At 38.0% G+C, this 12,401-nt stretch overlaps 1 protein-coding gene across 2 annotated transcripts; it reads left to right on the plus strand.

Moving 5' to 3' along the window:
• The first annotated feature begins 273 nt into the window (after nt 1-273).
• Nucleotides 274-9,471, plus strand: rae1 (ribonucleic acid export 1). Of its 2 annotated transcripts, XM_074660951.1 has the most exons (13): nt 274-413; nt 2,326-2,444; nt 2,579-2,683; nt 3,477-3,569; nt 3,664-3,750; nt 3,835-3,921; nt 4,261-4,332; nt 4,450-4,557; nt 5,406-5,512; nt 5,671-5,746; nt 7,173-7,367; nt 8,189-8,274; nt 8,897-9,471. In XM_074660951.1, coding segments are annotated over exons 2-13 (1,107 nt in total). In that variant the 5' UTR covers nt 274-413; nt 2,326-2,354; the 3' UTR covers nt 8,898-9,471. The 2 variants fall into 2 exon arrangements, with proteins under 2 accessions (XP_074517052.1, XP_074516993.1); XM_074660892.1 differs by lacking the exon at nt 8,897-9,471 and having other exon boundaries at nt 8,189-8,278.
• Nucleotides 9,472-12,401: the final 2,930 nt, after the last annotated feature.

A 12,401-nucleotide genomic window follows, 5' to 3' on the forward strand; every position in this document is an offset into this window, starting at 1 on the left:
TTAACAGACCCTTATTGTTATTTATTTATTTTGTTTTATTTTATTTTATTTTATTTAGTTTTGTTTTGTTTTATGTATTTGTTTTATCTATTCAACCTTTCATTTCCTTACATTTTATCTGTTGTATATCTTATTTTATTTTTATATTATTTTTGTACTGTAAAATATATTTTATTATAATTTTTTATGAATGAATAATCTGACCAAGTTGATGTGTAACTCCTGTCACGCGCTGCCTCCCAGCGTTCACTCTCGTCATTGCGTTCGGCTTGTTACCGGGTGGGTGGAATACCTACGTCATCAAGCTGCGACGCATCGAGGAGAACAAGCCGCCACATTTTTGATGCGCCAAATTATTTTGGCATTTTCCATCGTTTTCACGGCTCAAAGTCTGAATATAACACATTCTGGAGGTACGTACAGTCATGTAGTTATCAGACTGGTCTGCAGATAATATCATGTGTGAGTAGGATGTTTGATAATGTTGCATTGGGACGTTTTAATCCATTAAATTAGCTTAACTGACTCAGTATAGGTCTATAACCTGACTCTGCTAACGTTAGCTAGCCTTCAATTCTGTTGTTTTATAACCTACATGATGACTCAGATAGTAGTGCATACACTCAAGCGTATATTAAACACCGTATATAGTTAAACTGCTCAGATAATATCATGTTAACAAGCTAGCTAACGTTATAATGTAGAAACTAGCTGAGGTAATGTTAGTTAGCATCAACATTAGCATCTTGTCAACCTGCATCTGTTGTGGATGACGTCACTCACGTGTTCCCTGATATCTAGCCTGTATCATCAGGTATAAGCTTTATCATTATACTGTATATCTAGTCTATATCATCATGTATAAGCTATATCATTATACTGTATATCTAGCCTATATCATCAGGTATAAGCTTTATCATTATACTGTATATCTAGTCTATATCATGTATAAGCTTTATCATTATACTGTATATCTAGTCTATATCATCAGGTATAAGCTTTATCATTATACTGTATATCTAGTCTATATCATCAGGTATAAGCTATATCATTATACTGTATATCTAGCCTATATCATCAGGTATAAGCTTTATCATTATACTGTATATCTAGTCTATATCATCATGTATAAGCTTTATCATTATACTGTATATCTAGTCTATATCATCAGGTATAAGCTATATCATTATACTGTATATCTAGTCTATATCATCAGGTATAAGCTATATCATTATACTGTATATCTAGTCTATATCATTAGGTATAAACTATATCATTATACTGTATATCTAGTCTATATCATCAGGTATAAGCTATATCATCAGCTATATCATCAGGTATAAACTATATCATTATACTGTATATCTAGCCTATATCATCATGTATAAGCTATATCATTATACTGTATATCTAGCCTATATCATCAGGTATAAGCTTTATCATTATACTGTATATCTAGTCTATATCATCAGGTATAAGCTTTATCATTATACTGTATATCTAGTCTATATCATCAGGTATAAACTATATCATTATACTGTATATCTAGCCTATATCATCATGTATAAGCTATATCATTATACTGTATATCTAGCCTATATCATTAGGTTTAAGGTATATCATCAGCTATATCATCAGGTATAAACTATATCATCAGGTATAAACTATATCATTATACTGTATATCTAGTCTATATCATCAGGTATAAACTATATCATTATACTGTATATCTAGTCTATATCATCAGGTATAAACTATATCATTATACTGTATATCTAGCCTATATCATCAGGTATAAACTATATCATTATACTGTATATCTTGCCTATATCATCAGGTATAAACTATATCAGGTGTAAGCTATATCATTATACTGTATATCTAGTCTATATCATCAGGTGTAAGCTATATCATTATACTGTATATCTAGCCTATATCATCAGGTGTAAGCTCTCTAACTGAGTGGTAAAAATATCAAGTCAAATAGCATAAGTCTCTTTATGTAATGCATAAATCATTGGCTAAGTACTATAAGCTAAAGAAAACTTACAACTATACTTGCAGTAAAAACTAATAAAATAGTAGTTTACTGAGAGTATACTTTAAAGCAGGGCTTCTCAACCTTTTGTAACTTGAGGCCCACGTCTGACTGTTAAAATAATTCCGAGGACCACCTTCCCAAATAAATGAATATCTTATCTTATCAGATAATGTAACGTTACGTTGCCTGTTACTGTGGTTTGGCTTTTGATGATATTGATGACAGACTAATGAATGTAGTCTACTGTTGTGTAAGTTACACCATGCCTCTGTCTTCTCTCTCAGGTGTACATTAGGACTAACATTAATGTACTATGAGTTTATTTGGGACAACCTCCGGGTTTGGAGCAGGAGGGACAGGTGTCTTTGGAAACGCAACAACAGACAGCCATAATCCCATGAAGGTAAACCAGTGGAGGACAGAACTAAAGCATCTGACATAAGTTGTTATGATGACTCACTGAAGCTGTGCTTTTACCTTTTAACTTGACAGCTTAATGTTTTACTTTGTTGTTTATGCTCCTGTCTGGTCCAACAGGATGTTGAAGTGACTTCACCTCCAGATGACAGCATCAGCTGTCTGGCTTTCAGTCCCCCCACCATGCCAGGGAACTTCCTCATCGGAGGATCCTGGGCCAACGATGTGAGTTATTTATTCTTAATAATTGGTGTACAGTAGGGATGCACCGATCTGAATTTTTCAGTCCCATAGCGATACCTGGGATTTGGGTATCGGCCGGTACCGAGTACCGATCCCATACCAGTGTTTAATTAATAAGATGTATGCCGCACTGTGTGGAATTGACTGGGATCATTCTTTTATGTGTAAGGCAACATCAGGCTTGACTTAAATATCCTAACTTTTCAAAAGAAAATGTGACAAATAAATACATAGATGTAAATTTACTTAATTGTTATTTATTATTTAAATAATATATTGTGCACGAGCAACTTGGTAAAAAAAATCTTCAAAACTAAAAGGAATTACAATTCAAGTGTAAACCTTTGTAAAGCAACAATAACTTGATAAAACTTAAACAGGAATTAAAATTCCAGTATATAGGATATAAACTTAGAACTGAACTGAAGAGATCAGCCTACAGTAGTAGATTGATTCAGTGAAGATTATGGATCATTTTTATATGAGATTCGAGTACAGTTGAGTTCCAGGAGGATCCCCTCACCAGGTTTGTCTTCCATAGAGGACTAGTTCTGGACCAGATAACGAGTATGTAGCAGTGGTGGAAGAAGTCCTCAGATCCTTTACTTAAGTAAAACTAACAATACCACCCTGTAAATTGTACTTAAGTTCATTACTTATGTAAATGTACTTAAGTACAATACTTATGTAAATGTACTTGGTTCCTTTCCACCACTGGTATGTAGTATGCTCACAAGTAAACACAGTCTAACTATGTGGTATCATCTGACTTTAGGTCCGGTGCTGGGAGGTTCAGGACAATGGACAGACTGTCCCTAAAGCCCAACAGATGCACACAGGTCCAGTGCTGGATGCATGCTGGAGTGACGTAAGTCTCATCATAATAAGTAATTTAAGCTCTGGAGTAGCTGCCATCTGCTGGGCCATGGAATAATTTACGATGTGCTATTCTCTTTAACCAGGATGGGAGTAAAGTCTTCACTGCTTCCTGTGACAAAACAGCCAAGATGTGGGATCTTAACAGCAATCAAGCGATGCAGATTGCACAGGTTGGATGAAAGCTTACAGATCAACTATGTGGTCATAAGAATGAAGCAGAATCATCTTACACCTCTTATTATTTCTCCTCACAGCATGACGGTCCGATCAAAGCAATCCACTGGATAAAAGCCCCAAACTACAGCTGTATTATGACTGGCAGTTGGGACAAAACACTGAAGGTACAACAGCACATTTCAACACATCTGTTGAAAAGACATACATTTGTTTTTAGCATTTAGTGTCCCAAGAACATCTGAAAAAACAAAAAACAAAATCATGAAATATGATCAGCCATTATGCTTCCAAAACAGCTTTCTGGTAAACTTCATTTCAGTCACCTCTTATAAATCGGTAATGGTCACTATTGAGACTTTTTTACTTGATGTGTTTGCGTATACACCTAAATGTAACCACAACAATCACTTAATTGAGCTAATCAGAGAGTGGTATGTCAAGCTTTTTAATGTAGCATTGAGAAAGAACCGCACAACAAACCACTTTTCTGTTTTTCTCTTCAGTTCTGGGACACTCGCTCTCCCAATCCCATGATGTCTCTGCAGATGCCAGAGAGATGCTACTGTGCAGATGTTGTAAGTGGTTTATGAGGAGTACCGCATGAATTGTAATACTTGATGAGTTGATAATTGAATATGTGATTTTTTTTTTTTGTTGTTGTTTTTTTTCACCTCCCTGACTATTCTATGTAGGTGTACCCTATGGCGGTGGTTGCCACAGCTGATAGAGGGCTGATAGTTTACCAGTTGGAGAACCAGCCGTCTGAGTTTCGCAGAATAGACTCTCCTCTCAAACATCAGGTGAATTTTTTTCCTCCATGAAATATTTCTTTTTGTCTTTTCCTATATCTTTCTGTGCACATCGTGCCGAGTGTTGGGCAGTAGCGGCGCTAAAAGTACCGGCGTTACTAGTTTAACTACATTTCTCAGTAGCGTGATGGTAGCGTTGCTGTTTTCTGAATCAAATAGCTTTTCAGTTGCTTAGCTCTTCTATGGATCAAGTAGTGAGGTTTTCATCCACACAAGCTACGTTTCTGAAGCTCAAGCGCAGCTGAGCATTCTCAGTGATGCAACCGCCATACACAGACGTGTATGTGTAGCCAACAGAAGCACTTATGTATCATTTCCGCATCACTTACCAATCCTTGGACTGATGCTTACGACGTCTCCGCTGCAGGGAATACAGACACACAAGCTTGTGTTTACTTGATGGAAAGGTGGCAGACGATGATCCAGAGGGAGTCATCGTGGCCGTAGTAGACCTGCACACAAGGCCACAAACATATACTGTTTGATTATATTAATATGCGACAGTGTAGTACACTGTACATTAGTGCAAGGCAGATGGATATTGCTATGGTAGTAAGGTGCATGATTGTCCATGGATGTTAGAATTACTGAAAGTGTGCATTGATAGTTGAATATACATTATAAGAGATGTTATTAAGTATATTATTATATAATGTATATTAGGCCTCTATACAGTATGTATATTATATTGTATAATTTTATATTAATAAAGGTAGTTTACTGGTAGTTTTATGTACAGCCAGATTCATTTTCTTTGACTTGATGTTAAGATAGATGTAAGATATTTTGCTTTTCATGTATGACTCTCTTTTGATCCAATGTATTTTTCTGTCCCGCAGCACCGCTGTGTCGCCATATTTAAGGACAAGCAGAACAAGCCGACAGGCTTTGCACTGGGAAGCATTGAGGGCCGAGTGGCCATCCACTATATCAACCCTCCAAACCCGTGAGTGTCTAAAACAATCAATTTCTTACAAGTGAATGAGTTTTCTTTAATCCAGTGATGTGTAGGCATGCCTGATTATCATTTGGTTTTACCATTTGACTTACTGTCAAAGGCCTGAAGCAAAACATGACATGAATGTGTTCCCGGATCCCTTTCAGAGCCAAAGACAACTTCACCTTTAAGTGCCACAGGTCAAATGGAACCAACACAACGACTCCACAGGACATCTATGCTGTAAGTTGTTCTGAATTTCTAAAACAGTGTTGACATTGTCAAATAATTGTATCCTTTGTGCTCTTAAATTAAATTTGATCAACATTTGTATTGGAACATAGACAAATTATACCAGTTTGAGGACTTTATTTTCAACAGTTTTGATGCAAAGTGTTATAATAGACCTTTTTCACAGCAGACATTCTGCTTGTCATATGTCAATAAAAACCTAGATGGAATTAAGTGATGGATGCCTTGGAACCGATTAAACTACAACTGAAATGTATGTAATTAATTAGATGTCATATCTGCAGTGCAACAGGTCTGTTAATAGTGTTTCATTTAATATCTGAGATCAGTATTAATGTGAATATGAATATGGCTTAAAGGGTAACTTCAGTATTTTTCAACCCGGGCCCTATTTTTCCATGTTTTTTAACAAATGGGGACAACTATTTTGAAATTGGTCCAGTATTGAGGGATAACGCTGTAACCGACGGCCGCTCACACGGTGCGAGGGCAAGTGAGCAGCGCTAATGTAACGTTATGTCCACTACTACCACATAATTTTTCACTTGCAGGCTCAGATTGTTATTATAAGTGTATGACAACATTATGGAAAGGACGCTACAGAGAAATAAAACTTTTTGTTACCTTTCTCTTGATACGGTCTGTTCGTTATGGTGTCCAAGTCACGCTTAAGGAGAAGTCTCGTTGTGAAATCTGAATATCCGTATACCCTGGCTCAAATAAATCAAATTCAAAGACCTCATCCACATTGTTGAAATCATCTTAATATTCAGCCACGACATTGAAAATCTCTTAGATAACACTAAGCTACACTTTCTGTACTCCAACACAACAAACTCTGCCCGGCTGGCACTCGCGTTTCCACCATGGATGTATTCCACTATTCCACCGTTGTCTTCCGGCAACACGTCACCTCGCCAGATTTCAGAACGAGACTTCTCCTTGAGCGAGACTCTTTCCATAATGTCAGACACTTATAATAACAATCAGAGCCTGTCATGGCAAAAACAAGCACTTTTAGTGGATGTAAATGATGGTGCCAGCTTGCCTTAATAGCTCCATACTGCAGCCTTTGATCTGCTGCTGTCTACAGCGTCTTCCTCAATACTGGACCAATTTCAGAGACTGTTGTCGCTATTAGTCACTTAGACGCAAAAACACGGGAAAATATGGCTCCAGGTTGAAAAATACAGAAGTTACCCTTTAATATTAATGTCATTACATTTTTGTATTTCTGTTGCATTTGTCATATCCACTGATTTTTTAATGCTATTTGGTAGACACCATCTTGCTCGACAGCCCTTTTTTATCTTTTCACAGACTCCATCATTACATTATAATCCCTCTGATAACACCAACCAGCCTCGTTATAATGTTTCCTCATATCTCACCTACTGATTTCCATCCTTCCCATCAGGTCAATGCCATCTCCTTCCATCCTGTCCATGGCACACTGTCTACCGTTGGCTCAGACGGGCGCTTCAGCTTCTGGGACAAAGACGCCCGCACCAAGTTGAAGACCTCAGAGCAGCTCGACCAGCCCATCACGGCTTGCTGCTTCAACCACAACGGCAACATCTTTGCATACGCTTCCAGTTACGACTGGTCGAAGGTAGGAGGCGTAAAATCTCAAGTTGTGAGCAGGTGTTTGTATTTCACTTGAATTAGGGGTTGGCGATATATCGAATAAACTCAATGTATTACGGCTTGTTCTACGTGGGATGTAGTAAATGACTGTATCACCAGTATAAATATTAATTGTAATTTTTTAAGCCGTTGGCATGAGACTTGCTTTGGCATTTCGCTTCTCCCACGGCTCTCTCCCTCCCACAGACACACTCTCCTGGGTGAGTGTGTGTGGCGTACGAGCGTGGATGTGCGTATGTTTTTGTATCTGGAGGGAAGCGGGGGACTGAGAAAGAGCCTGGAGAGAGCAGAAGAAGTGAAGCACCAAAGGGAGTTATACGTGTTGAAGTCGGAAAAGATGATGGAAGATGCGCCTCCACTTCAAAAAAGACGTTACCGCTTTTAATAATCGGTCTCTGAACATATGGGACATACTGGTTTTGAACTGCCTGTGGGAAGAATGAATGTCTGTCTGTCCATTCTGGATAAAAAGCTCTGTTTTAACTGTCTACTTTTCTCTTTTTAGAGCACGGCACTTATTGTCTCTTGTCTCGTTTCTCCAGTGTGTTCATCTCCCTCACTGCTGCACCAGTTAAAATAGAAATGCTCTGTCAAAGTGTAATAATTCTCATTATTTATCTGTTATAAGTCCGATGTATATCGCGATTTAGCTTAAAAAATATCAAGATATTATTTATAAACCATATCGCCCAGCCTTAACTACAATAGTTGAAAACTGTTGGCATGCACCACATGCTGTCCTTCTCTCCTATTTTGTAATATTCTGCTCTCATCTGAATTCCTCAGGGCCATGAGTACTACAACCCCCAGAAAAAGAACTACATCTTCCTGAGGAACGCTGCCGAGGAGCTGAAGCCTCGGAACAAGAAATGGTGAGAGAAGGGCAGCCGCTGTTTGTAAACCTGGAGACCGCGGTCGCCGTACGGGGCTGCCCCACTTCCTCTGTACCCCTGTGACTCGCACTGGGGCCTTTCAAGGCACCCCATGATCCCTGGCATGCATGAATGTGGGAAGTGACGATAGACATGATTCTGATCTCAGTACTGCCGTGTACTACAAGTAGCCATTTTGTATGGGAATGCTACCGTACTGGCCTGAGTGAGTCATTTTGAAGGCTTGAGTAGTTTTCCGTAAACAGTGTATACAAGCTGCATTTGCACCTGTACAGTCGGGACATTTGGGATGAAGCCTGCTGGCTTTTTTTAGAGAATTTTAGCTTATAAGCCGTAAAAGGCTTTGCAGTGTATTCAGTGACATTAAAAGATACTTAAGGATTAATTATTAAATTATGGAGATAATGAAAAGATTCAAGAAATATTGAACAAAGGCAAGCAATGATTTACAATGAATTAAGAGTCATCTGCAAGGATTGATTTATGTCTGCTGAAGAGTGATATCGTACTGTTTATTCTGTACAAAAAGGGACACACCCTTTCAGAAATAAACGAAACAAAAATCAAGAAAAATGTTCTGACTGCTCCCTCCTGTCTTTAGATTCGTCGTGCCAAGTCGCATCTCTTGTGGGGAAATGCGGAAGACCTGCTGCTTTAGTGTGTGTATATGCTCAAGACAGACTCCTTCCTTTCGGCAAACACCTGGACCAATGCCGCCGCGCTGCGTACTGTGCATGGACCAATCAGAGGGGCCTACCCAACCTGGCGTTGATGACAGCTGCGTGGTCGCAGAGGTCATCATAAAAAGGGAGGGCTTTATTTGTCATTCATCTTGATGTTTCGATTTATTTTTTTTATGTGTCCAGCTCCTCATTTTTTTTACAGCTCTCCAAAGACTCTTACGATTTGCTGTTAGTCCGTGGTTTAGCTCCATGAATGAAACTGGGATGTAAAATAAATAACTAAGTACATACTGTTAGATTTGAACATGTTTATTCCAACCTGAGGGAGTAGGTTGTGTTTGCCGTATAAATGTTGGTTGGGGATTCACAGAACTGTATAGTGCATGCGAAAACCATGAACCACTATCATGTTTCAGCTGTAAATCTCTTCATCACATGGGTGGAATCATCACAACATCAAAATTATAAACTTTGGACAACATCTGTATCACAATGACCCCTCCTGTGTACTTGTTTTAACCCTAGTTGACCAGCAGGTGGAGCATTTTGCCCTTCAGTGTCTTTAACTGGCAGCAGTTACTTGAAGAAAAAGTCAGAGAGCTAAGCAGGACAAATGAGATCAAAGCAGGTCAGTGGGGTCCTTCATCCAGGTCGAGTCCTTTTGACTGAGCTAAACAGCTGGAAATGGGATTTATCAAGTGGATATGAATGAGGCAGCTACAAAGGCCATGTGTGAAAAGTGAACCAGTTCATAGAGGAGAAGGTGTGAATTAAATGTCTTTTTATTGAGGTCATTAGAGTATCACCTCTCTGTTAGCCTGACCCGCGGTACTTAGCAGTGGAACTCCAAGGCAGCGGGGGCGGGAAGATGCCACAGCTCACCGGCTCCTCTCAGCTTTCATGGGGTGACACTAGTACCACTCTTCTAGACCGCTGTCTCCTGTACTGTTCATTCAAACAAGTTTCTTAATATAAAAGAGTCCTCCAGGTTGCAAAGCTGACTCACTGGCTCCTATAAGCACCAGGACATTAATATAGTTTTTATTTTGACAGTCAAGCAATTCAAAAGTTTACTGTTTGATTGACCTGTTGCTTCTGACACTTGGATCTGCCCTTTCCTTTAAAGAGATTATCAGTGTTTGTGAGTCGCACGCAGGGACGTGTAGACAGTATGAAACTGGAAAAAGAAGAGCTTTGAGCTCAAGTGTACACCTTTTTTTTGCAAAATATGACAATCATTTGCTTTTATGATAGGGTAATACGAGGTGGCCTGTTGTCGCGGGCCCAATGAAATTTGTCATATTGTACTTTAACCAGTCTATTTCACAAAAGTGTGTGTGTATACTTGTCTGAACTTTGACACTGGTTCTCCTAAAGGAAGCAAGAAATAATCACTAACTTTATATAATTATAGTGCTGTAGTTTTAAATGAATCATCCATGATATGTTGTACTGTAACACTAGTCCAGATTAATATATTTGTGAGACCACATTAGGAGGTTTTAAAAAGGACTAGAGTACATTAATAATAGAAAAGTAAACGGTGTCTGTGATGTAATTTTCCTTTTGGTATATTAAACCTGCAGTAGGCAGAATATTTTTGGCATCATTGGGCAAAAATTTCATAATAACCTTTCAGCATTTTGTAATTCAAGTGCTCTGAGATAAAACTAGACTTCTGCACCTCTTCATTGCTCTGTTTTCAGGCTTCAAGAAAATCTAGCCCGTGACGGGAGACTTTGGCCAATCACAGGTCATTTCAGAGAGAGAGAACGTTCCTATTGGCTGTTGATTCAACAGAGACAGCTGTAAATCACTCGCAAACTCCAATCAAACGGTCAAACTAGGCAGCACTGATCAAATATTAATTAATATTCTGTTACTGTAATGCATATTTCTCTCAAATGTTTTCAGAAACATCTTGTAGTGTACTGTTGCTGGTGGGCAGTGCTTGGTATTTCCTCAACTGATCTCAACATGGCTGTCGGGTCACAAACTTTATAATTTTACAGCTAAACAGTACACTACAATGAAATGCGAGAATATAGGTATTACAGTAACAGAATATTGATTCATATTTGATCAGCGCTCCCTAGTTTGACCGTTTGGTCGGAGTTTGCAAGTGATTAACAGCTGCTCAGAGGCGGCAAGGCTCCAGCTCGGCTCTGATTGGTTGTTTTCTTTTGGTCTGTGAAGTCTTGCAGATGCCGTTGGAAGCACCTGAGGACACAGAGGCGCATGGTTTTTTTTTCAGATTACCTGTCTCACATAGTCAAGATATAGTGACTGTTTTATAAAATAACTTTTTTTTAAATCATATTTGCGCCAATTCTACCCACTGCAGCTTTAATATATTTATGAGACCACATTAGGAGGATTTAAAAAAGACGAGTACATACAGTAATAATAGTAAAGTAAACGCAGTGTCTTTGATGTAATTTTCCTTAAGGTATATTAAGTGATAGGACATTTTTAAATTTTGCAAATTCAGCATAAACAAATTATAAAGTAAGAGTTTATTGGGTTTTAGGTGGAAGTGGTGTGGTTTCCACTGTGCTTTTGTTTCAGCTGCACTGTTATGTAGGCTAACTTGTATTTTGGCTTTCTGTTCAGGCTATAGATAGATAGATAGTAACTTCATTAATCCAGAGGGAAATTCAAGTTTCCAGCATCACAGTTCCATAGTGCAAAACATGTTAGTAAAAAGGCAGTAAAAGAGTTAGTAGTGCAAAGTACAAAAAATATATACCAGATATAAAAATACAACGAGATGAAGAAAACTGTTAAAAACTGAATATAGTTCAGGGTAACAGCTGTGATACACGACTATTAAAAAAAAAGTGAATGTAGTGCAGAAGAGACTGTTAAAAATGAATATAGTGCAGAAGAGACTGTTAAAAATGAATATAGTGCAGAAGAGACTGTTAAAAATGAATATAGTGCAGAAGAGACTGTTAAAAATGAATATAGTGCAGAAGAGACTGTTAAAAAGTGAATATAGTGCAGAAGAGACTGTTAAAAATGAATATAGTGCAATAGAGACTGTTAAAAGTGAATGTAGTGCAGACGAGACTGTTAAAAAGTGAATATAGTGCAGAAGAGACTGTTAAAAATGAATATAGTGCAATAGAGACTTAAAAAGTGAATGTAGTGCAGAAGAGACTGTTAAAAAGTGAATATAGTGCAGAAGAGACTGTTAAAAATGAATATAGTGCAATAGAGACTGTTAAAAAGTGAATGTAGTGCAGAAGAGACTGTTAAAAAGTGAATATAGTGCAGAAGAGACTGTTAAAAATGAATATAGTGCAATAGAGACTGTTAAAAAGTGAATGTAGTGCAGAAGAGACTGTTAAAAAGTGAATATAGTGCAGAAGAGACTGTTAAAAATGAATATAGTGCAATAGAGACTGTTAAAAAGTGAAT

The sequence above is a fragment of the Sebastes fasciatus genome, chromosome 1 (assembly GCF_043250625.1).
Source record: "Sebastes fasciatus isolate fSebFas1 chromosome 1, fSebFas1.pri, whole genome shotgun sequence".
NCBI lineage: Eukaryota > Metazoa > Chordata > Actinopteri > Perciformes > Sebastidae > Sebastes > Sebastes fasciatus.